Raw genomic sequence first — 25,972 nt, 5'->3', positions numbered from 1 at the left:
AATCTCCAGGATCTGAGCTCAAGTAAAACTTTCCCTCGTTCAGTCAGCTAACACCACCAGATTGTACCAGGTAATGTTTCATTACTCTTTGTGTAACAACCCTATCCTGAGATAAGCTTACAAATATTGGCCTAGAAAGACATCAGTGAAGTCCAAGCAAGGGTTCTGAAACATTAAAAGTAAATAATAAGAAGTGTAGTTGAGGTATTTATTGGAGTCAGTTCTTGTAATGAATATTTCTGACAGCCTATCACCAGATTCAGAAGAATTTAACCACTTCAGTTAAGTGGTTAGATTTGGAAAAGTTGTGGTTGTTCTCCATTGAGAAGATAAGGTTGAGGCTTGATGGAGGCTTTCAAAATCACGACCAGTCTAGACATGGTAAATAGGGAGAAACTTCCTGTTGTTGGACAGGTTGAGAACCAGATGACAGTGAGTAGTCGGGATCAAGAATGCCGAGCTGCTGCAGTGGTTTTGAAAAGGGAATTGGATAAATGCCTGAAGCCTGTGGGAAAGAATGGGTAGTGAGAGTAGCTGAGTTGCTCTTTCAGAGAGCTGGCACAGCTTTTTAAAAATTCTTTCATGGAATGTAGGCATCGTTGACAAAGTAAAAGGCCATCCCTAATTGTCGTTGAACTGAGTTGCTAGTTGAACCATTCCAGAGGGCAATTAAGAATCAACCACATTACTGTGAATTTGGAATCCATAAATGTCAGAGCAGGTAAGGATGTAAGATTTCCTCCCTTAAAAGGCATTAGTGAATCAGATGGATTTTTACAACAATCATGTTAGTTTCATGGGACTAGATTTCAATTCCAGATTTTTATTCCTTGATTTTTATTTGTGTTCAGATTTGAACCCGTATTCCCGGGGCGTTAGTTTGGGCTTCTGGATTACTAGTTCAATTACCACTATGTCACCATGTACCCCAGAACTACTTGGTGGGCCAAATGGTGGCTCCTGTGCTATAACTGTTTTACGATTTTGTTATTCACATTAACGATGCCACACCTGTTTGTGAAGGTTGAGTGTATTTGATTTAACCCTCTTCCTCGCAAATAGAAAATTAATTTTGTCATTTTTTTATGTTTAATGAATGAAACCCAGTTACTGGAAGAAACAAATCGCAAACTTCAGGCCAACAGGGAAGCATTTGAAGGCAAAATGCAGGAGCGTGCAAATGAGAGAGAGCGTGAGTTGAAGATTTTAAGAGAGGAGCTAGAAGCCAGCCATGAAGAGAACATCTCAGCTTTACGCAAGCAGCTTAGCAGTGAGTTTGAGGAGGAGAGACGAGCTTTGAAGCAGGAGTTTGACCAGAGAAATGGAGAAATGAATAAGATTCAAGAAGAACAGCATGCCACAATTTCTAAACTTGAATCGCATCTAAAGGAAGAAAAAAACCACCTGCAGCAGCTCCAGGATAGTCTTGCGAATGAACAGTTACCGGAACTTGCAGTGATACGCCAGAAAATCCAAGCGCAATTTGATGCTGAACTGGCCATGGCCAAGTCTCTGATGGCGGAGGAGTTTGAGAAACATCAAGTTAGCACGCAGGAGCAATCAGCTATGAAACACCTGGCGGTACAGAACAGGTCAGTACTACCTATGCATGGCTTGTGGAAGAGATGGTGCCATGTATTAGAACAATGGTCTGTGCTCTAGTACAAGTTATACAGCTGGCTGTTACAGTGTGACAGAATTCCCTAAGTTTCAGTGCACTCATTGCTAATTTGCCTGTAGGGCCTGAGAAACAATAGATAACATAGATTTATTTTACATCAATTAATTGGATTCGAGATGCACTGGCGGTTCAGTGGATGTCAAAGCATGAAATATGCAAGGAGAAAAGACCACTTATGTCATCAAATCAGCTTTTCATGATGACGCATGTAATTTACTTTGATTTGGTCTGTACTCTAACTGGTTTTATCCTCTTGGGACAAACAAGGGCAGTAGAACTTTAAAATACAGATATCTGTCTCCATAAACCTTGGTAATTAAGAGCTTTAGTTTTAACATGTCAAAGCATCATTCTGTCGTTGGATGTTCTCGAGACATTACGGAATAATTTCTGTGCACATGCAGAAAGCTGGCAGTTACAGATCCTCTATAGTCAGCCATTCCATTGCTGCCAACCTTCCTCTTACACACAACATAATTGCTGTGTTTCCAGGGCCCAGCACTGTACTAATTGCATTTACAAAGTGTTCATTGCCTGCACACAGAATGAGAAAAGCAAGTCACAGCCAAGCAAGTCTATTCCTCCAATAGATTGTACAGTATACTGTTTTGCCTAACTGAGATTCTACCCAACTCATTTAACCTCTTCCCATGTAGTCTGTTTTCTTTACTCTCGACCTCGAGAAGGTAAAACACATAACTTTATTTCAAATAGGAGCCATGGTCTTTGTTGCACTTGTCAACCCAAGACCATCTTTATTGTGATGTCCTGTGTTTCTTGTGCTTCCTTTCAAAATGTGTGACAATGGAGTTAAAAATGAAAATTCATCTAAAATATTGAAGTGAATGCTTTGCTCGTTAAAAATATTATAAAAACCCATTTTGCTTTTACATTCATTAACTTCTTAGGTTCATGGAAGAGCACAGACAGATGATGGACAATTTTATGTCTGAACAGGAGACCCTTCTACAGGAATTGAAGCGAAGACACGCAGAGGAGTTGGAAAGCCAAAGCAAACATCTGACGGAAAACCACCTGAATCAAGTAGAGAATCTGAAAGTTGAGTTGTGCGCCAAGCACCAAGCTGAAATGGAAGCTTTAGAGAAAGGGAAGTTGGCTACACTGGAAACTTTAAAACTGAAACACTCATCAGATCTAGAAGATGCAGCATGTAAATACAAGACAGAGATTCACAAGCTGCAGGAGGCAGTGAAAACCTACGAGGGGGATTTAGACACAATTAAGAGAGAGAGCGCTGGGAATCTAACTAGGGAAGTAAATCAGCTGAAAGCTGATCATGAAGCTGAGCTGAGTAATGCACAGGAGGCGATCCAAAAGGAATTAGCTGCCATTCATGTGGAAAAATTTAAAGCCATGGCTGCAGAACTGGAAGAAATTCATAAGGTTGGTAAACTTACAGTTGGGCTACTTTGGTCCCAGACCAGACAAAAATATTAGAATAACAAATTCTCTTGTGTCCCATTTGTTAACTTGTGTTAAATATTTAGAAATGATGAATAAGAAGCATGTTAAAAGAAGCCTCTAAATATGCTGATGTATGAATGCCTTCTTCAACTTTGACATTTGATGCTACCTTTTTTACCTTTTAAAACGGATCTTCGATCTATTTGTTTAATATAGTAAAACTGTACGTACTTACAAATTTCTGTCTCCACATTTCATGGAATCATAGAAGCACGCAGCACTTCAGACCATTTGTGTTGTCTTGCCTGTGCTGTGTCTTCATAAGAGCAGTCAAGCTTAAACTATGAGGGAGCAATGGCCAAGTGACATTCTCGCTGAACTATTAATCCAGAAACTCAGCGAGTGTTCTGGGGACCCGGGTTCAAGTCCTGTCGCAGCAGATAGTAGAATTTGAATTCAATAAAATATATCTGGAATTAAGAATCCACTGATGACCATTGTTGTTTGTCCGAAAAACCAATCTGGTTCACTAATGTCTTTTAGGAAGGAAATCTTCTGTCCTTACCTGGTCTGGCTTAGATGTGATTCCAGAGCCACAGCAATGTGGTTGACTTTCAACTGCCCTCCAAAGGCAACTGGGGATGGGCAATAAATGTTGAGCCCAGCCAGCGACGTCCAGGTCGCACGAAGGAATATTTAAAAAAATATTCCTGCATCCCAACAAATTTATATCGTATAAATACAACAGGTGATCAAGAAGGCAAATGGGATGTTGGCCTATATCGCGAGGGGGATAGAATATAAAAGCAGGGATGTCTTGATGCACCTGTACAGGGCATTGGTGAGGCCGCAGCTGGAATACTGTGTGCAGTATTGGTCCCCTTATATGAGGAAGGATATATTGGCATTGGAGGGAGTGCAGAGAAGGTTCACCAGGTTGATACCGGAGATGAGGGGTTTGGATTATGAGGAGAGGCTGAGGAGATTGGGTTTGTACTCGTTGGAGTTTAGAAGGATGAGGGGGGATCTTATGGAGACTTATAAGATAATGCGGGGGCTGGATAGGGTGGAGGCGGAGAGATTCTTTCCACTTAGTAAGGAAGTTAAAACTAGAGGACACAGCCTCAAAATAAAGGGGGGTCGGTTTAAGACAGAGTTGAGGAGGAACTTCTTCTCCCAGAGGGTGGTGAATCTCTGGAATTCTCTGCCCACTGAGGTGGTGGAGGCTACCTCGCTGAATATGTTTAAAGCGCGGATGGATGGATTCCTGATCGGTAAGGGAATTAAGGGTTATGGGGATCAGGCGGGTAAGTGGTACTGATCCACGTCAGATCAGCCATGATCTTATTGAATGGCGGGGCAGGCTCGAGGGGCTAGATGGCCTACTCCTGCTCCTATTTCTTATGTTCTTATGTAAAATCAGAAAAGGCAGGCAATACTCAGCAATTCTGGATATGTCTATGTAGAAAGGAACAGAGTTACCGTTTCAAGTCTGTGACCTTTCCAAGTGGAGGAATTAAAATTAGTAATGCTTAAGAGGCCAGATTTAGAACACCCGCAGATATCTGAGAGTGGTGGTGCTGGGGGAGATTGAGATATGGAGAGGTGAGGCTGTGAGGGATTTGAATGCAAGAATGAGCATTTTAAAATTAAAAATGGTGTATGACCAACTTTTTGCCTATGAATCTGTGAATTCCTCCTGCTAAAGTAGCTGTCCAACAATTTAAAATTATTTGTGGAGTCGACTTCACCAACTTCCCAGTGTCCCAGATCCCAACAACTGAGTGAATTGTTTTTTCTTTTCTAATTATAATTTCTCAATTATAATGGAAACTGCCAATGTAATTCTGTACTGCAGCCTGTCCTACTTTTGATTCCGAAGCTATCATATAATTTGAGATGTATTCATAATTTACAAAAAGGTAGAAAAACCTAATTTAAAGTAGGAACTGAATCAACAGTTCACACTTGCTCACTTATCTAGACTGTTTTGCAGGTAGATTTGGAGGCAGCTCTGAACAACCAAAAGGCTTTGCTGGAACAGGAGCATCAGAGCCGTCTTGATGTGATTCGAGAAGAAGTCCTTCGCCTTGAAGATCAGCATCAGGAGGCTCTCAAGGAGCTTCAAATGCTGCAGTCTGTGGAGGCGGAGAAACAGAAACAGGAGTACGCAAGGAAGCTTAATGAAGAGCTGGAGAAGATTCAGACGTGCAATCAAAAAGAACAGGTTTGTGCTTATTCAAGTTCAGCACTAGCTGAGCTTCTAGTATGTACTGTTTTTTTATCAGAGGTCATTTAGTTCTGCTCCCATTAATGTGAAGAGGACAATCTAGTTCGTAATATAAAAATAGAAAATGCTGGATGAACTCAGCAGGTCTGGCAGCATCTGTGGGATGTTTCGAGTCCATATGACTCTTCTGCAGGACTGACCATGATGTCCTTGGTATACTAGAACTAGGAGATGAAATTAATGAGTTATTTGTGACTGAAAAATGTCCATCAGAAATTGAGTCTGCATTTGAAATTCTGAAGTGTTTTTTACTTGGCGAAAAATAGAATTGGAGCCAATCTTTACATCCTTTTATGTTTACTTACAATTTCACATTGCAAACACACCCAACAACCACAGCTTTAGTCTGTGTCTATGTCTATTTTTTTATGAAATCGAGTGAGTCCTCAGTTAACACCTGTACAATTAAAATAACACTATCAACATACACTCCAGTTCAATGTCAGCAGTGGGCTTCTTATTATCAGGCGTCTTCCCAGTATTTAGATATGTAGTACTGTTGACCCAGAGCTCATAATGTAAACCCTAACGAATGTGAACTGGATACTATAAATACTACTGTAAGGCAGACTCAAATGAAAGGCCATTACAAATCATGATTTATTTCACATGGATGTGGTGTACAGTAAATTTTAACTTCCTGCTGCTTTTTCATTAAAAGATTGCATAAGCATGCCATATTTACCTTATTAGTGGGCTACATAAACATTTTTCACCAATATTATTCCTGAATCTAGTTGGCATTCCACTTGGGACGAGACTTCACTCTGGTTCTTTTTCTTATCAGATCATGGAGACTGTGCTGTCTATCTTTGAGTTCATGTGGGAAAATGTCGTAAAATTACAACAAGGCAGCTGGACTCTTGGAAAGTTGATAGTGCTGCCTTGGCGCTATGTGGGTGAAGGACTTTTCGATGTTAGAATTCGGAAAGAAAGTGTTATATAGTATCTAGAAATCTTGGTCAAATCGATGAGATTATAAAATAATAAACTAAGCTAATTTGACTTATTTAATGGACTGGCTGTTCAAAGCTGCTGATTTGTCATGAGTGCACAGAATGAAGTCCAAAGTAATTTTTCATCATAACTAGAAAAAGTTGAGGGATTTACAGAGGGGATTGGGAAGAAAAAAACCTGAAGGAAAGGTTGTGCCCCTAGTCAAGCTCTTGTGCAGCTACAACACTGGCAATCCAATTGACGAGTTACCACCCCACCAGCTTACTCTTAACAACAAAGTGGTGGAAGGCATTGATATCAAGTGACACCTACAGATTATTTCAGTCCCAGGGTATTGCTTCGGGAGTGCCTCTGGTCAGTGCTTTGGGTTCAAGCATCTTTATCTGATTCACCAGTGACCTTTCCTCCATCACAAAGAAGTGGGAATGCCGACTGGTAATTGCACAGTGTTCGGTTCCATTTGCAATCCCTCAAATAATGCCATGCTCTGTGCCTGCTTGTGAGAAAATCTGCTTCATGGACAGAATGCATGTGCTCTCTTGCTTTCCATAATCAGTATCTTTTGTATGGAAAGAAATGTATCCTTTCTTATCCTTGGATTGTGTATCCCAGTTAAGGAATTCAGCAGCAAGCGTTTGTGAATTTAAAACAAAGGTTATTTATTTTCACCCATTCTGCAATATCTCTCTCACGCATTTCTGAGTCTGGTTCACGGACTGGCTGAATTGATGGTTTTGATGGATCTGATCACTGCTCTTTGCTGATCGAACCATGCCAGGCAAAGAAAACATGTCTGTCTCATTCTGTCGCTTTTCCCAAGTTAAAGGCCTTTTCTAAATAAGCTGTGGTGTTTATATTGATTTCACAACCTGTCTTGTGGTTTTGTGTAGACATGCACCCTAGGGGTTTGAGACAGTATATTTGTTTTAGACAAAGACATTGACTCATCAATCTGGAATGTTTTTTGTTTCTACTTGACACAGGGTTCTAACCAACAAATAAGTCAGGTGACCTTGGGCGGCTAGCTTTTCTTGCCTTTTGGAGTCCACTTTTTGAAATATAAAATTAGCTTGAAGTTCAGAATATGACATGCTGATACTGAGCATGGCATCTAAAAAAACATTCAGACTTGGACTGAGGCTAGGTATTCTGCAGCAAGTGACTCAACAAAGTACCCAAAGCCTTTCCAGCATCAGCAAAGGACAAGTCAGTAGGAAGTTGGAATGTTCTCCACTTGTCTGGATGAGTGCCAGTCCAACAACACTCGAAACTCAAAACACCATCATCCTGGACAAAGTAGTACCATTTCATTGGTACCTCATCACCAACGTTAACCATTCTCTGTACCGCTACATAATCTGGGAGAAGTGTGTCTAATCTATAAGATGCACTGTGCCAATTTTCTGAGGCTTCTTTTACAACAATTCCTAAACCTGCAACAACTTCTATCTGTTCCAGTGGTTGGCAACCTGCAGCCAGGGGATCACATTTGGATTCTGAATGCGGCCACGGGTCATTTTGTTGCCCATTACCCACGTGCAGTGTTACCACATTCCACTGCTCCCCTTCCAGGTTTTTTTCCTATCAGTATGACTGAAGTGACATGCACATAAAGCTAGGGCATGTGAAGATGAATGCTGATTGGACACATCATTAACTGAGAGCCATGCGCTCCCTCTGCATCCAAAGTGTAAACATTTATTTTGTTTTTACCATTTGAAGTTGATCGCTTTATTAATATATGAATGATTAAGCATTTTCTGTTACTCGTTTTGAAATATTCATTGTGTATTAAATGTAGTTAATCTTATTTATGAGGTCATGGTTAGTGAACAAGCCAGATTTCAATCTTGCAGCCTACTGAGGTGAAGGAGGGCTACTCCTGCAGCCCACTCACTAGACTAGGTTGCCCAACACTGATCTGGAAGGACAAGGGCAGCAGATGCATGGGAGCACCACCACGTGCGAGTTCCCCAAGCCACGTGTCATCCTAACTTGGAAATATATCACCAAGCCTTCATAGTTGCTGGGGCAAAAACCTAGAACTCGTATCTAACAGCACTGTTGAGAGTATTTTCACTACAAGAACTGTAGTGATTCCAGAAGGTGGCATCACCTTCCATGGAGCAATTTGGATTAGGTAATAAATGCTGGCCCGGACACCAGTGCCGGCATCCCATGAATTGTTTTTAAAATTATTACATTAATTTCCCCACTAGGCTTAGTTAACAAGTAATAATTGTCTCAAACTAATCTATATGAAAAATACCATCCTGAGTAGATGCTTTGACTTGGTTTAATTCCTTATTTCTGATTCCTATTTCGGATGGCCAGAAAACATATTTTATTGAATTAGCATGTTGAGCTTAATTTACCTCCACAGCAATGTCGTCTTATAAATTACCTCTAATTTTCAACATTATTTAAATAATAAACACTCCCAAAACACGTCCAACACATTATGACCTCTTTAGATGTTCTTGCAGAATTGTCTCTGCAATATGTAATGGTTCTGAGATTTAATTTTACTGTCTCCTCAGTTCAGCAACCTTATACACTCATTACTCATAACTTTGACTGCTAGGTTCTTACAGCTAAGTCAGAAATTGAGAGAGTACGACAGACGTTGCAGTCCCACTTTGAAATGGAGAAATCACAGCAATTGCAGCAGTTCCAGGAGGAGTTTGAGCTTCTCAAGAACCAGTCTGAGCTCTTGCTTGCTCAAGAAATTAAACAACTCAAGGTATGTGCACAAGGAATTGGAGACATTTTGTGATTAAAGTGAAAGGTAAACTTTTCAGATTGGATTGTTTTCATGTTGGTTTTTAATTATATTTTCTTTCCCCATAACTTTTAACAATGTACGTTCTCAGTTGTAGATTGTGTAACTGTAAAGACAACAGTAAATTATTTTTACAACTGGATTAAATTTGACTAGTGACTGTTTCAACTTGTGCAAAGAAATTTAAATCGAAGGGTATTATTTACCCCAGTTGAAAATGAATGGCCAGAATTAGGATGAATGTGCTTAATGTTCAAGAGGGGTCTTGTAGATATGGATTTTTTCCTTGGAATGTGGCTGACACTGCTATGGCACTTTTTATTGCCCATCTCCTATAACTGCAGGCATTGAAAAATCAGTGCAAGACTGGAGACATATATCGGCTATACTGGGAAGCCATTGCAGGTGTCTTCTCTAACTATTTGGGTTCTTGAAACTACATGGCAGCTTATTTATAAAATAATAAATAAAGCCGGAAAAAGCTGGAAATATTCTCCACACATGCCTGATCTGATGAGCATTGTTTGGTTTTATTTCAGCTTTTCAGCATCCACAGTAAGTTTATTAGTGCCATAAGTAGGCTTACAATAACACTGCAATGAAGTTACTGTGAAAATCCCCCAGTCGCCGCACTCCGGTGCCTGCTCGGGTACACTGAGGGAGAATTTAGCATGGCCAATGCACCTAACCAGCACGTCTTTCAGACTGTGGGAGAAAACCGGAGCACCCGGAGGAAACCCATGCAGACTCGGCACAGTGACCCAAGCTGGGTCCCTGGTGCTGTGAGGCAGCAGTGCTAACCACTGTGCCAACGTGCTGCCAGTTATGCTGATAGCACTCATGTTAAATTTTGCAGGTACCAGCTCACATCCAGTATTTGATAAAGGGATTAAGTTTATCAATATTAAAGAACTTGGTATTAAATGGAATGTTACTCCTGCGTAGGTGATGAAAAGAGAACAGCTAAATGATTTTTGAACAGAAAGTAAAGTTAATGGGAAGATTTTCAGAATGGCGGAATATAGGCAGTGATGTGCCAGGCAATCATGTTTGCCATTTATGTAAGTGATATATACAGAGGCATGTCATCAAAGTTTATTAATGGTTCCAAATTAGAAAACATGGCAAACTGAGAGAGAATGCAAGAGACTGCAGCACTGTGGCAGATGCAGAAAAATAAAAGGGGTTGGCACAGTGATTTGTACTGCTGCCTCACAGCTCTAGAGACCTGGGTTCAACTCCGACCTCGGGTCACTGTCTGTGTGGAGTCTGCGCGTTCTCCTCATGTCTGCATGGGTTCCCCCTCTCACTCCAAAGATGTGCAGGTTAGGTGGATTGGCCCTGGGTGGGATTGTTTTCAGTGCAGGCCTGATGGGCCAAATGGTTTCCTTCTATGAGTCTATGATTCTCTGATTCGAAGTATCCCAGAATAAGTAAGTATATTAGCAGAGTAGAGGAACGGCGCAAACAAGGGTGCAGAGACTAAGTTAATAGCGCCGATGAATAAGATCAGAAATAGGACAGCCTATACTAATAAGATCCTTTATTCCATGGAGTGGCTGCAGTGAAGATTCACTGGAATGAGGGAGATTCTAACAAAATAAGGCTTGGTAGGTTTTCTTAACTGAAACAAAGGTAAATGTGTGGAATTTTTTTGAAAAGTTAGATATTTTGAGTGGGCAAATAGTGAAATATTAGAAACCAGAAGCGGGAGTAGGCCATTTGGCCCTTTGAACCTGCTCCACCCTTCATTTTGATCATGGTTGATCATCGAATTCAATATCCTGATCCTGCCTTCTCCCATACCTCTTGGTCCCTTTAGCCTCAAGAGGCAAATCTAATTTCTTCTTGAAATCACACCATGTTTTGACCTCAACTGCTTTCTGTGGTAGTGAATTCCACACATTCACCACTCTGGGTGAAGAAATTTCTCCTCACCTCAGTCCTAAAAGGTTTACCCCTTATCCTCAAACTATGATCCCTAGTTCTGGACTCCCCCACCATTGGGAACATTCTGTCTGAATCTACCCTATCTAATCCTATTAGAATTTTATAAGTTTGTATGAGATCCCCTCCCACTCCTCTAAACTTCAATGAATACAATCTTAACTGACTTAGTCTCTCCTCAAAAGAGAGACCTGCCATCCCAGGAATCAGCCTGGCAAACCTCCACTGCACTCCCTCTATAGCAAGTGAAAGATGAATTTCACTGACAAATGAATAAAACTGACGTATTACAAGAGTAATGTAGAGTAACATTAGAATTATTTTATGAAGAATGTTATAAAAATACTTTGTTAAAATGACAATTGGAATTGTAAGAGTTGGTTGAGTACGTGAAAAGAACAAATATAGGAGGATGTAGGGGAATGACCGGGATGTTGAATCAGATTAGGTGATTCTCGCTGAAGAGCGAGACGGTCTGAATGGCGGCCTCCTTTGCAATAAATTTTCTGAATGTCGAGGTCCACTTCAATATTTTCAGTAGCATTGTTGATTATATCATATTTTCTTTATTCACATCTTTCACATACTGCTAGGATTGCCCACGTTACCAGCAGGGTAAGTTACAGAAGTGAAACCCATTTGCTGTGGTTTGCGTGTTGTTGACTTAATGGTGTGACCCAATCCTCTTAAGGTTTTTAGTGTTTGGAGATGTAGATTAAATGTTGCTATAACATTGCCAAATAATCCTGCTTTCCCCTGCCAGACTGTTCAATTCAGACTGAATCCTAGTCACCTGTAGAGTTTGCAAGTAAAAGTACGGAAAAATGGGTTGCATGTCTGGTAGCAATTTTCATCAAAGCTCAACAGACATATGAAGCCGGGAGCATTGCTTGATAAGTTGTTGTGATTACTTTTGGTAATCTGGGTTTAACCCAGCAGCTTGTAGAGAATTCTTGTACAAAAGCTATGTTGTTCCTATCTTCCATATCCATTTCAACATTCTGTGAAGCTGGGCAAGTTTTTCAAATAATGGATATCAGATCAATACTTGCAATATTTAATTTTTACTTCTGAGTGCAGCAAAAGCCTTGATTTGACCATTAGTTTGTGTTCTGTTGCATCATGGTGTAGTGCATAATCTTGAAGACTTTTCCTCTTACGGTTGTGAAATAATCAGTATGTTTCCTTGGATGATACTTTGTAGGATGAGCTTGAAGTTGAGAAGAATACTGCCCTGCAGGAACTAAGGAATACCATTATCCAGGAGCAAGACAAAACAAAGCAACTGCACCAAGAAAAGGAACTCCTGTCTGAAAAGCTCCTACAGCATACAGAGCTAACCAAGCAGGTGAGGTCCTTGTGTGCAGTGTAACTTGAACATTGGTCCCCTTTTTCATTCTACTCAAAATATCTTGTGAAACAAGTCCTGTTACTTTGCCTTTATGCTAATTTGATAAATAATCCAGAAGATTGTTTTGGCGTAAGAAAAATAAACTCTGGACTGCAGTAGTATTTTATATAACCACATAGTTATCTTAGTAATTTATTTTAGAATTTTTAAAAACCACTTTGTTTCTCTCCTAGGAATTTGTTAAATTAGAAAAAGTAAGTTTGAAAGCAGCTCAACCTATTTCAGAGATGCTAACTCACTATGTACCATGCAGAGCTCTTGGAGAATTTGCCTCCTTATTAAGGAAGGTAACTAGGAATTCCCTGAGTCTCTGTGCTTTTATTTACACTCGTCTTGTGTACAGTACTTTATTTACATGAGCTTATGCAGCATGCTGGCACAGTGGTTATCACTGCTGCCTCACAGAGCCAGGGTCCCAGGTTTGATTCCAGCCTCAGGCAACTGTCTGCGTGGAGTTTGCGCGTTCTCCCTGTGACTGCGTGCGTTTCCTCCAGGTGCTCCGGTTTCCATACACAGTCCAAAGATGTGCAGGTTAGGTGGATTGGCCATGCTAAATTGCCCCTTATTGTGTCCAAAGATGTGTTTGGTGGGTTAGCCATGGTAAATGCGAGGGATTATGGGGATAGGATGGAGGGGATGGCCTGGATAGGATATGGTTCTATGTCAAATTTAACTGTTTCAACTAATCCTGGATACTCAACAGCTAAGTTGACCAAACAGGTTTTGGTTTAAAAAGCAATAATATTGTTGCGTAACTTGATGTGTTAATCCCTATTCAAGTATAATTATGTGTTTCCAGCACTATTGGTCTTGAGAAACATGTTTGGGCAGGTTAGTTTGCGTATGTTTTTATGTTGCTGTTTTGTAGAGGGTCCATTAAAAGCTGTCTCTTTCTGGTTACTGTAAAGACACTAGAATAGAGTTGAATTTTGATACTCAGTGACAACAGCAGGATACTATTTCCCATGTATTTTCACCTCTTGCTTTGCATTAGAAAATTTCAATTAATCTGCTTTTAATCTGATTTAGTTGCAAATATCTTTAGACATTTGTTTGCTCTGAAGTTCTGTTGTGCTTCCAAAATCTGCTGCTGCTTCAAAACACTTGGCTGCTAATCTTTCTGCAAATCTGCATGCACTTAAAAACTCTTGACCTCTATTCTATCTTCCAGAGGTGAAATAGTTTGTTAGCTATTGGCAGAATAATGAAACACCTTGTTCTCCAAAGGTCAAATCTGTTGGTGGGAAATATTTGGTGTGTGTTGCCTTTTAAAAATTGTCCAATATTTTTGTGGTGCTGCAGGGTAAACAGAGCAGGAAAGGAAGAATTTTGATAGAGCACCAACAGTTTTGCAATACCAAGACACAGCTGTGTTGGTTTACAGGGACACATGGTTTCTGCCATGACAACAGTAGTATAAACAGGTTGTTCAATGAGCCCTTTGGCATGGATGGAAGCTCGATGGAACGAGGGACTGTGCTGTAAATGAGGTCGTCAGCAAAACATGGAAAGAGCTTTTTTAAAATCTCAACAATGAAGTTCCATATTTGTTCTTGAAGAACCTGACCTGTTGGGATAGAAACAAACCTTTGAGTCTTTGCATGTTTGCATTTCAGTAAGCTGTGCTGTGACAAATGAGTATATCAGATGGGCATATCATCTGAAGAACGTAGAAGAAATCCTAACTTTCTCAAAAATGAAAACTGTACTGCAAATTGATAACTAAATTCAGATTGCCACACTGGCTCATTTAGAACACCAGTAGAGGAGATGTTTGTTGCTTTGATATGGGATGGATTTACAGAGAATTCCTGGAATTGAATGGTCTTGTTCTCCCACAACGTCACCTCCATCTCCTTATGATTTTCACTGCTGCTCACGTTGCATTAAAGTGATGAATTTTGACAATGACTGGTTTCTTGTCTTTGGCTTCAATGTTGCCCTTTCCCCAGCTGCAGAAAGAGATTCAGGACAAGAACTCTGAACTGGAGACGTTACTGCAGCGTCGAGATCGGGAAAATGAAGAAGGGGGCAATCTGGTTGCTATGCTGCGCTCGGACCTTGAACGATTGACAACTGAACGGTCAGTGAATTGGAGAGGCATGTGGGGAGGAGGGGGTGCAAGGTAGTGGTGGTGGTTTTGGTGAAGTGAAGATCAGCAACTTGCATTCAATTCAAGGTCAAACTTCAGATTTTTAGCAAGTAGGTATGTTGAATCCTACTTCTAAATCTGTCAGGGGAGCAGCTAAAACAATTTTAGCCCAATTTTAGCAGCTAAAACAATTACTCCAACAGTGCAAACCACACATTGAACAGGACTATTTCTCTATTTAAGCATCATTAGCACTAAGAACTACGTGTTTCTTGAAACAGTGCTGTAACCAATAATTTGACATTGATGCCACTATCTCATTCTCCTTCCCTCCACTCCAACTCCACTGATCAAGTTGTTCTTTGGTCGGTTAAGTGCCAGGAATATATTTACTATTGATCCTAGGAATTGAGATATCTTCATATAGCAACACACAGATGTCAGAAATTCTCATTTCTGGCATTCACAGAGTAGAATCTTTTGTGTGTTAATAACAAAACAATGAGCAAAGAGCTATTAATTTGCTGAAAATCTGGCATTCGTTAGGACAACACAAGGGCTGCCCTATCACTAATGATTGGCTGATCGAATCTAAGAGCATAATCCTTCAGTTATTTGTTAAAGGCAGACCGCTCTCAACCAGCTTGCCTTGCACAATCTAAAACAAACGTCTACCATTAGATGTAATTCCACAGTCAGACAGCACATGCTGAACAATATTGAATGTGCTAATAACTACACTAACAACCAAGATAATCAGTCGAGCTTGTAATCTGCCTCATTTGTGCTTGCTAGAAGTGACATCATGCACATAGACTTGTTCTCTGCAAAGTAAATAAACATGTTCAAGCCTGGCACCTTTTTGAATTGCCCAGGAGCCTATAGTTCCATGTCGTTTCCTCCATGGCACCACTTGGCCAATGAGAGTCAACTCGCGCCAACCAATCGGTCCTATAGTATTAATTGCTGTGAATACACATGATGCCGAATATTCTCCATTTGAACTTGTGTCAATCAGTTATGTTGGACATGTTTTTTAAACTTTCATCATGTTTGTGTGCCTACACCCGCATTAACTTTCCGAATGGCTTTGTTAATTTCCAAATTGAGCCAATTGGATCAGCACATTCTCAAATATAATTTGCTGCAGATATCAGCCAGGTAATAGTTAAAGGCACTTTGATTAATCTTTGGTGTCAGAATCCTTTCTCTTGTCATAGCCTTGCTTTCACCTGCTGGAAAAAGGGCATTGGGTTAGTAGGATTGGGCTCAGCTTTGAGGGGCGGCACAGTGGTTAGCACTGAATCAAACCTGGGTCCCTCACAGCGCCAGGGACCCGGGTTCGATTCCTGGCTTGGGTCACTGTCTGTGTGGAGTTTGCACATTCTCCCCATATCTCCGTGGTTGCCTCCGGGCACTCCGGTTTCCTCCCACAGTCCAAAGATGTGTGGGATAGGTGGATTGGCCATGCTAAAATTGCCCCTTAATGTCAGAGGGGACTAGCTCGGGTAAATGCATGGGGCTGTGGGAATAGGACCTGGATGGGATTGTGGTTGGTGCAGACTCGATGGGCCGAATGGCCTCCTTCTGCACTGTATGATTCTACTTGCGTCTAATGTGAGCAGTTGCCCATTCAGTGACTGAGGGCTGTGGTACATTTAACTTCTGTGAAGTAATTGTGACACTTAATTTGGAATACTTTGTCGAAATTAATGCAATGAGACAAACAAAACATATCCCCAAACAGATTTATTTATGTGGGGGAGGGTGGAGAAGAGCTGGTTGATTAGTTTGAATGACTAATTGGCGCTTCTTGTCTCCATTCAGGAAAAACTTAGAGAATTCTCATGAGCAAGTGCAGAAACTTCTTTCGGAGGTGTTGAGAGTCATATTTGCCTCAGAAGATATGATTAGTAGGCAAATAGGGCTCTGCCTGGATAAAAGCCAGCCAACAAATGTGCTGGATCATGGAGAAAGAGCAAGCAATTCAAGTCTTGTGGGAGCTCGAAGCCAGGCACCATGGATGAAAGCTAAAGCCCTGCTGGAACAAGACAAAGGTATGCCCAAGCTACAGTTTAGTTGTAAACACAATTTTAGTTCGTTATTTTGTTATAAGTAAGTCCTTTATTTCTTCTCTCTCTCACTCAGAACTATATAAATTTGGTAGCTGAAAGAGAAGGCAGAGAATTTAATTTCTTTCCTTGCACCCAGTTATGTTGTTCAATTCTAAATGCACTGGAATTTGCACAGTTTTCCAGTGTAAAAGATAATGACACACCCAAGAAAAGTGAAAAGTCATGTTCGTACCAATATCAAAATTGATGTAGGATGAAATGTGAAAAATTGTGGGAATAAATTCCAATTCATTGTGGGTGTGGAAATTTAACTTGGCTGCTTAATTTGCTCTTGCAATGTTCTTTGGAATTTTCCTTCTGCTCTCAAGTTTCTCCAAATTTTTAAACCCTTTATCGCGATTCACCAAGCATTCTAATGAATAAACTTTCTCGGGTGAATCTAAAGGAATGCATCTTGAAGAGATTTTGGCTTTGTATAATTCCCACTAATCTGGAGCTTAATTTCATCCATTCACTAATGTTGCTTTTTACAAGTTTATTTTCCTCTATAAACAAACCCAATCTATTGATATGGTTTATACTATGCACAAAATGTTCATACGGTTTCCAATAAACAGTGTTACCCTGCTTCAAAGTTAACTTGTTTTGAGTGAAGTTCTGGAGTTAACTACTGGCAAAATCTGTTGAGGCATGTGGTGTCATTCAATTGTGAAATATTAATGTTTAACATATCTCTGATCTTTCTAGAGTATATAGTCTAAGTAATTTTATCTTAAAGGGTTGTTTAGGGTATTATTATAAACGGAATGTTTTATTTTTTGTGACCAACTTTCCTTCCGACTATTTTACTTCTTTGTTGTTTTTGAAAAAAAAGGTGATTTGAGCATAACTCAGGAAAGTACTGCCGTCACTGAAGATAGCAGCTTCTGGTCAGCACTGACTGATGAAGGGTTGGAACTTTCCCAATGGTTGTCAGAAAGTATGTTCGCTGGGCCTGAAGTGGGGCCTGAAAATGAGGAATTGATACTGGGCACGTGCGTCCGATTGCAGGTTGCTGTCGGCAAGTTATTAGAGTTGGTCACTGAGTCAACGAGACAAGTAAGTATTGTTTCAAGAGGGGAGGAAAGTGTTGCTTGCTTCTGTTTGTTTGATATTCTCCATATGCTGAATTAAGTTAATGGTGTAGAGATGCTGGCATTGGACTGAGGTGGGCACAGTAAGTTAATGGGGAGAATCTGCAGTTGAAGTATTGTATGAAATACTACATTACTACATCACCCACGAAAGCAGAATTTAAAAAGCAGTCGATTTGCACAATGCAGATTCATTTAAGATCTTGTCAGGTTTGAGATAGTACAGTCAGAAAGAGAATCTCACTTTTTTACAAAGTTGCCACGGAGAAGTTCATATCTTGCCCTACTTATCATAAATTATATATTCCTCCTCTCCTACACATCCACAACCCTCAGCCTTTACTATGCTATTATACACATTGCATGCTCAGCAGCGTGGAGTTACCTGCATGTTGCGCAGGGCTTTGTGAGAAGCTTACTCGGTCTGCTCATATAAATTATTAATCTAAAGTATCCTCCCGCAGCTCACCCTTTAAAATTACAAGACTTCTTCTAACCAACCAATTGCGAGCAGATTTGTTTTTGCCTCTACAGTAATTTTGATCACTGAATTTCTTACAATTCTGCCTTGCTTCAAATTGCCTTATAAGTGCGAGTGAGACTGATCATGTGCCCTGATCTCTAATGTTCTGCAAATAGTTTGGGAAACTGCCAGTTAGCGCAGAACTCAAAATATAGTCACCGGAGCTGGTCTTCAAAAATGGCCCCTTAATTCATAGAGTCAGAGAGGTTTACAGCATGGAAACAGGCCCTTCGGCCCAACATGTCCATGCTGCCCATTTTTTAACCCCTAAGCTAGTCCCAGTTGCCCGCATTTGGCCCATATCCCTCTATACCCATTTTACCCATGTAACTGTCTAAACGCTTTTTAAAAGACAAAATTGTACCTGCCTTTACTACTACCTCTGGCAGCTTGTTCCAGACACTCACCACCCCCTGTGTGTGAAACAATTGCTCCTCTGGACCCTTTTATATCTCTCCCCTCTCCCTTTTAACCTATGCCCTCTAGTTTTAGACTCCCCTACCTTTGGGAAAAGATATTGACTATCTAGCTGATCTATGCCCCTCACTATTTTATAGACCTCTATAAGATCACCCCTAAGCCTCCTGAGCTCCAGAGAAAAAAGTCCCAGTCTATCCAGCCTCTCCTTATAACTCAAACCATCAAGTCCCGGTAGCATCCTCGTAAATTTCTTCTGCACTCTTTCTAGTTTAATAATGTCCTTTCTATAATAGGGTGACCAGAACTGTACACAGTATTCCAAGTGTGGCCTTACCAATGTCTTGTACAACTTCAACAAGACATCCCAATTCCTGTATTCAATGTTCTGACCGATGAAACCAAGCATGCTGAATGCCTTCTTCACCACTCTGTCCGCCTGTGACTCCACTTTCAAGGAGCTATGAACCTGTATCCCTAGATCTCTTTGTTCTATAACTCTGCCCAATGCCCTACCGTTAACTGAGTAAGTCCTGCAGTGGTTCGATCGACCAAAATGCATCACCTCGCATTTATCTAAATTAAACTCCATCTGCCATTTGTCAGCCCACTGGCCCAATTGATCAAGATCCCGTTGCAATCCTAAATAACCTTCTCCACTGTCCTTTGTGCCACCGATCTTGATGTTATCTGCAAACTAACCATGCCTACTAAATTCTCATCTAAATCATTAATATAAATAACAAATAACAGTGGACCCAGCACCGATCCTGAGTCACACCACTGGTCACAGTTTGAAAAACAACCCTCTACAACCGTCCTTTGTCTTCTGTCAAGAAGCCAATTTTGTATCCATTTGTCTACCTCACCCTGGATCCTGTGAGATTTAACCTTGTGCAACAATCTACCATGTAATACCTTGTCAAAGGCCTTGCTCAAGTCCATGTAGACAACCTTAATTGCACTGCCCTCATCTACCTTCTTGGTTACCCCTTCAAAAAACTCAATCAAATTTGTGAGACATGATTTTCCACTCACAAAGCCCTGCTGACTGTCCCTAATCAGTCCTTGCATCCCTAATACCTGTAGATCGTGTCTCTCAAAATACCTTCTAACAACTTACCCACTACAGATGTGAGGCTCACCAGCATGTCGTTCCCAGGCTTTTCCCTGCAGCCCTTCTTAAACAAAGGCACAGCCTTTGCCACCCTCCAATCTTTAGGCACCTCACCTGTGACTATCGATGATTCCAATATCTCTGCTGGGGGACCCGCAATTTCCTCCCTAGCCTCCCACAGTGTCCTGGGATACACTTCATCAGATCCTGGGGATTTATCTACCTTGATGCACTTTAAGACTTCCAGCACCTCCTTCTCTGTTATATGTACACTCCTCAGGGCATCACTATTTATTTCCCCAAGTTCCCTGACATGCATGCTTTTCTCAACAATGATTACTGATGAGAAATATTCATTTAGAATCTCATCCATCTCTTGTGGATCTGCACATAGATGACTTGTTGATCCTTAACTACTCTCTCCCTAGTTACTCTTTTGCCCTTTATGTATTTGTAGAAGCTCTTTGGATTGTTAGGGGGCATGGTTAGTAAGTTTGCAGATGACACCAAGATTGGTGGCATTGTGGACAGTGAAGAAAGTTTATCTCCAATTGCAACGGGATCTTGATCAATTGGGCCAGTGGGCTGACGAATGGCAGATGGAGTTTAATTTAGACAAATGCGAGGTGATGCATTTTGGTAGATTGAACCAGGGCAGGACTTACTCAGTTAATGGTAGGGCGTTGGAGAGAGTTACAGAACAAAGAGATCTAGGGGTACATGTTCATAGCTCCTTGAAAGTGGAGTCACAGGTGGACAGAGTGGTGAAGAAGGCATTCGGCATGCTTGGTTTCATTGGTCAGAACAGAATACAGGAATTGGGACGTCTTGTTAAAGTTGTACAAGACATTGGTAAGACCACACTTGGAATATTGTGTGCAATTCTGGTCACTCTATTATAGAAAGGATATTATTAAACTAGAAAGAGTGCAGAAAAGATTTACTAGGATGCTACCAGGACTTGATGGATTGAGTTATAAGGAGAGGCTGAATAGACTGGGACTTTTTTCTCTGGAGCGTAGGAGGCTGAGGGGTGACCTTATAGAGGTCTATAAAATAATGAGGGGCATAGACAAGGTAGATAGTCAATATCTTTTCCCAAAGGTAGGGGAATCTAAAAGTAGAGGGCATAGGTTTAAGGTGAGAGGAGAGAGATACAAAAGTGTCCAGAGGGGCAATTTTTTCACACACAGGGTGGTGAGTGTCTGGAACAAGCTGCCAGAGATAGTAGTAGAGGCGGGTACAATTTTATCTTTTAAAAAGCATTTAGATAGTTACATGGGTACGATGGGTATAGAGGGATATGGGCCAAATGCGGGCAATTGGGATTAACTTGGGTTTTTTTTTTAAAAAAGGGCAGCATGGACAAGTTGGGCCAAAGGGCCTGTTTCCATGCTGTAAACCTCTATGACTCTATGATTCTCCTTTGCCTTATCTGCCAAAACAGTCTCGCGTCCCTTTTTGCCCTCTTGATTTCTCTCCTACACCCTCTATATTCTTCAAAAGACCCACTTGATCCTAGCTGCCTATGCATGTCATGTGCCTCCTTCTTCTTGACCAAGGCCTCAATATCCCAAGTCATCCAGGGTTCCCTATTTCTACCAGCCTTGCCCTTCACTCTAAAAGGAATGTGCTTACCCTGAACCCTGGCTAACACACTTTTGAAATCCTCCCACTTACCAGACGTCCCTTTGCCTTCCCACACACTCCCCAAATTAACTGTTGAAAGTTCCTGCCTGATACCTTCAAAATTGGCCTTGCCCCAATTTAGAATTTTAACTTTTGGGCCAGATCTATCATTCTCCATAGCTGTCTTAAAACTAATGGAATTATGGTCACTGGTCCCAAAGTGATCCCTCACTAACACTTCTGTCACCCCCTTCTCCTTATTTCCCGAGACGAGGTCACGTTTTGCCCCCTCTCTAGTCGGGCCATCCACATACTGAATGAGAAATTCCTCCTGAATACACAAGAAATTTCTCTCCATCCAAGCCCCTAATACCATGTCTGTCCCAGTCAATGTTGGGAAAGTTAAAATCCCCTACTATTCCACCTCATTTTTCTTGGAGCTATCTGTAATCTCCTTGCATATTTGCTCCTCAATTTCCCACCGACTGGGGGCCTATAGTACAACCCTATCAAAGTGATTTCCCCCTTCTTATTTCTCAGATCAACCCATATAGACTCAGTGGGCGAACTCTCAGAAATATCCGCTCTCAGTACTGCTGTGATGTTTCCCTTAATCAAAAGTGCAACTCCCCCTCCTCTCTTACCTCCTGTTCTATCTTTCCTATAGCATCTGTACCCTGGAACATTGAGCTGCCAGTCCTGTCCTTCCCTTAGCCATGTTTCAGTAATTACAATAATATCTCAGTCCCATGTACCCATTCATGCCCTGAGTTCATCTGTTTTGCCCATCAGGCCTCTTGAATTGAAATAAATGCAGTTTAATCTGGACTTCCCTTGCTCTCTGTCTTGCTTTACTGACGCTGCCTTTACTATTTACTATGGTCACTTTAACTTCTGTGCTGTCCTCAACCTTCTCTTCTGTCTCCCTACTGCTTTGGGTCCCACCCCCCTGCCAAACTAGTTTAAACCCTCCCAAGTGGCTTTAGCAAATCTCCCCGCCAGGATGTTAGTCCCCCTCCAGTTCAGGTATAACCCGTCCCTCTTGAACAGGTCAGCTCTGCCCCAGAAGAGATCCCAATGATCCAAAAATCTAAATCCCTGCCCCCTGCACCAGCTCTCAAGCCACGCATTCATCTGCCCAATCTTCTTACTCCTACTCTCACTGGCACATGGCACCGGTAGTAGTCCAGAAATTACTGCCTTTGAGGTCCTGCATTTTAGCCTTCTGCCTAACTCTCTATATTCACACTTCAGGACCTCATCCCGTTTCCTACCTATGTCGTTGGTACCAATATGTACAACGACTTCTGGCTGCTCACCCTCCCCCTTAAGAATGTCCTGCAACCGCTCAGATACATCCTTGACCCTGGCACCAGGGAGGCAACACACCATTCTGGAGTCTCGATTGCGGCCACAGAAATGTCTGTCTGTGCCTCTAACAAGCGAGTCCCCTATTACTACTGCTTGCTTGCTCTTTGCCTGACCCTACTCTACAGCAGAACCAGGTGTGGTGTCACAAGCCTGGCTGCTGCTGGTACCTTCCCCTGACAGGCTATTCCCCTCCATAGTATCCAAAATGGTATACCTGTTTGAAAGGGGAATAGCCACAGGAGACTCCTGAACTACCTGCCTGCCTCTTCTGGCGGTCACCCATCTACCTAACTGACCCTGTGGTGTGACAATCTCCCTGTAGCTAGTGTCTATCACACTCTCTGCTCCCTGTATGTTCCACAGTGTGTCCATCTGCTGCTCCAACCGAACAATGCGGTCTGTGAGGAACTGCAGCTGGACACACTTCCTGCAGCCAAAGTCAGGGAGACTGGATTGCTCCCTAATTTCCCACATCTGGCGGAAGGAGCATGCCACTGCTCTAGCTGTCATACTGCCCTTATACAGGTAAAAGGATAAAAGAATCTCAATTGTGGTCTAGGCCAGAATTGAACCCAACTCCCTGGCGCTGTGAGGCACAAGAATCTCTTGCTTGTGGTCCTCCCAGTGAGTTTTTTTTAGTTAGAGGAGGAGGTAGGAAGGGAAACACTGAAGTAGTGTTTGGGGTTTAACTGTCAGTTTACAACAGCTCCTCCACAAACCACCAGTGAATGTGCCTATGCAAATCTTACCTGAAACAGCCAATTAGCATCACCGTTTTGTTGCCCTCTCCTAGACGCTTGCCTTCACACGAAGATGGAGGGTGTCTTCCGGAGGTCCGCCTTCTGGTAGCAGTGACTGCGCCTATGCAAATCTTACCTGAAAAAGCCAATCAGCGTCACCACTCTGCTGCTTACCAAATTGCCTGACTTCCCACCGATGCCCTATCCCTATAGCCCCACATATTTGCTCCACTAATCCCCCTAACTTATACATTTTGGGACACTAAGTGGCAATTTAGCATGGTCAATCCACCTAACCTGCACACCTTTGGACTGTGGGAGGAAACAGGAATATCCAGAGAAAACCCACACAGACACGAGGAGAAGGCACAAACTCCACACAGACAGTCACCCTAGGCCGGAATTGAACCCAACTCCCTGGCGTTGTGAGGCAGCAGTGCTAGCCACTGTGTCGCCCTTTATTCCTTTAAATATTTCCTTTATACCTTTCTGCTTTGCCCCTTCAATTGTACGCAAACTGCGACAATGATCCGGATTCTGCTTCTCTATATAGTGCCTGAGGAGAATGATGTAACTTCCACTACCAATCCAATATCTTAAACTCAGGGATTCACTCAAATCGGGGATCAATTAAGAGAACAAGTGCTAGTTTTCAGTTGCCTATTATGTAGACTCAAAACTTAAGAAGTTTCCACTAAATTAAGCAAAAGCAATAACAGAAAAAGGTCTACTGGAATGAAGCTTGTATATAAAATGATAACAAATTGGGTGCAAGTATTTGGTCTATGGATAGCTCCTTTGTCCCCAGAAGCTTGTAATAATCCAAAGGAGGTGCTAATTTGTGACTTAAGTATCAAACTCATGTATCTGCTGTTTAAGTAATTTGCACTTGTGATCTAAACTTCTGCTTTGGTAAATCACGGTCTGCAAATATGCAAACTATAAATCTTTGTGCTGGACCAACTTCACATAAAACTGTCTGCAATAAAAAATTGAAAGTGGTGTGGAAGAGAAGCAGGACACAAGTGAGGATGTAAGATTCGTTGGTTACAGTTGGGTACATGCTACAATATTGCCAAATCCTTTGGAGGTGGAATTTTAAAAGAAATTTGAATTCCCTTATTAACTTAAAGAATTATGCCACAAGATTGCATGTTTTAAACAAAAACTTCTACGATTCAAAAAACGCAAGTACTACTAACTTAACACTATATTTCGTAAACATTTATACTTTAATTCTGAAAATCTCAACAGGACATTCCCCGCCCTTTTTTTATTTTCACTAAAGTGGATCTTTGAGGGTTTCTTTACTTCTGGGACCAAATAATGGTGTGCCACAGCTCTCAGGACATTTGCACTGATTATTCTGATTAAGTAAAGAGTTCAGGAGATTGTCAGGAGCAGCAGCAGGCATCATCATGATATCATCCAGGAAAAATTACAAATGTGTAATTTCATGATTCATGTGTTTTAAGAGTGTAACTTTTAGTTTGGAGATTGAATTTTTAAATGCAAGATAAATCAAAACACTTGGTTTGAGGAACTGGTAAACAGACATAAAATGATTGCAAATCAAAGAGCGGCCTTTGTTTGTTTAATAAGGTCATTGTCGGACGTATTAGAATTTAAACAATGGGCTGCCACCTTGAGCTTGGCAGAGACTTAATACAGAGTTCATATTATTCACGTTCTTTCGCAGAACAAAGAAAAGGTTTGGGAATTGGAGACGATTAGTTTAAATCTCTATCTGGGACATTCCAGGCATGCCATGTTGCCATGTCGATAGATTGCAGAGAGTTATTTTAAATTGGTTTTGTGTTTTAGCTTTGTGATTTCTCACAGAAACAGGCAATTGAAATTTGGGTTCCACACAGTTTTCTGACCAGCAGAGAGAGAATCTGTCAGTAGCTGTAGACCAGTAGAAGAGGGCTGTCAGAAACTTAAGATTTTTTTCTTTCTGATTTGAAGTTACTAACGAAGAATGTAGTGAGGCTCGTGAGCTGTAGCGTCCACAATCTTGAGGTTTGGAAGGAGAGTTGGAGGGTTTGATTAGCCCAGATCCGAGTGGAAGGACCCTGAGAAATCTCATACCTCAGAGAACAGCGGGAGACTTGGTGACTTCCTGAGAGCTGTGGCACACCATTATTTGGTCCCAGAAGAAGTAAAGAAACCCTCAAGATCCACTTGGGTGAAAATAAAAATAGAACAGGAGTGTCCTGCTGAGATTTTCAGAATTGAAGTATAAATGTTTACGCAATGTGGTGTTAAGTTAGTAGTATTTGCGTTATTCAAATCTTGAATAGCAAAAGTTTTTGTTTAAAACATGAAATCGTGTGCCATAATTCTTTCAGTTAAGAAGGTTGAAAAGTTAGTCTCCACCTA

At 41.3% G+C, this 25,972-nt stretch overlaps 1 protein-coding gene across 13 annotated transcripts in view; it reads left to right on the top strand.

Annotated features, from left to right (window-relative positions):
* The window catches only part of pcnt (pericentrin), a 215,747-nt gene that overhangs the window by 89,451 nt on the left and 100,324 nt on the right, over positions 1-25,972 (top strand). For all 13 annotated transcript variants that reach the window (XM_078228833.1, XM_078228839.1, XM_078228838.1 and 10 more), the window contains 8 exons: positions 1,108-1,592; positions 2,590-3,085; positions 5,103-5,333; positions 8,938-9,096; positions 12,287-12,430; positions 14,446-14,576; positions 16,413-16,642; positions 17,535-17,758. In XM_078228833.1, the coding sequence (XP_078084959.1) occupies positions 1,108-1,592; positions 2,590-3,085; positions 5,103-5,333; positions 8,938-9,096; positions 12,287-12,430; positions 14,446-14,576; positions 16,413-16,642; positions 17,535-17,758 (2,100 nt within the window). The remainder of the gene's footprint in view (positions 1-1,107; positions 1,593-2,589; positions 3,086-5,102; positions 5,334-8,937; positions 9,097-12,286; positions 12,431-14,445; positions 14,577-16,412; positions 16,643-17,534; positions 17,759-25,972) is intronic.

This window comes from Mustelus asterias, chromosome 14, assembly GCF_964213995.1.
Source record: "Mustelus asterias chromosome 14, sMusAst1.hap1.1, whole genome shotgun sequence".
Taxonomy (NCBI): Eukaryota; Metazoa; Chordata; class Chondrichthyes; order Carcharhiniformes; family Triakidae; genus Mustelus; species Mustelus asterias.
Note: the sequence above shows the minus strand (reverse complement) of the source record. Positions and strands in the feature narration are given on the sequence as shown.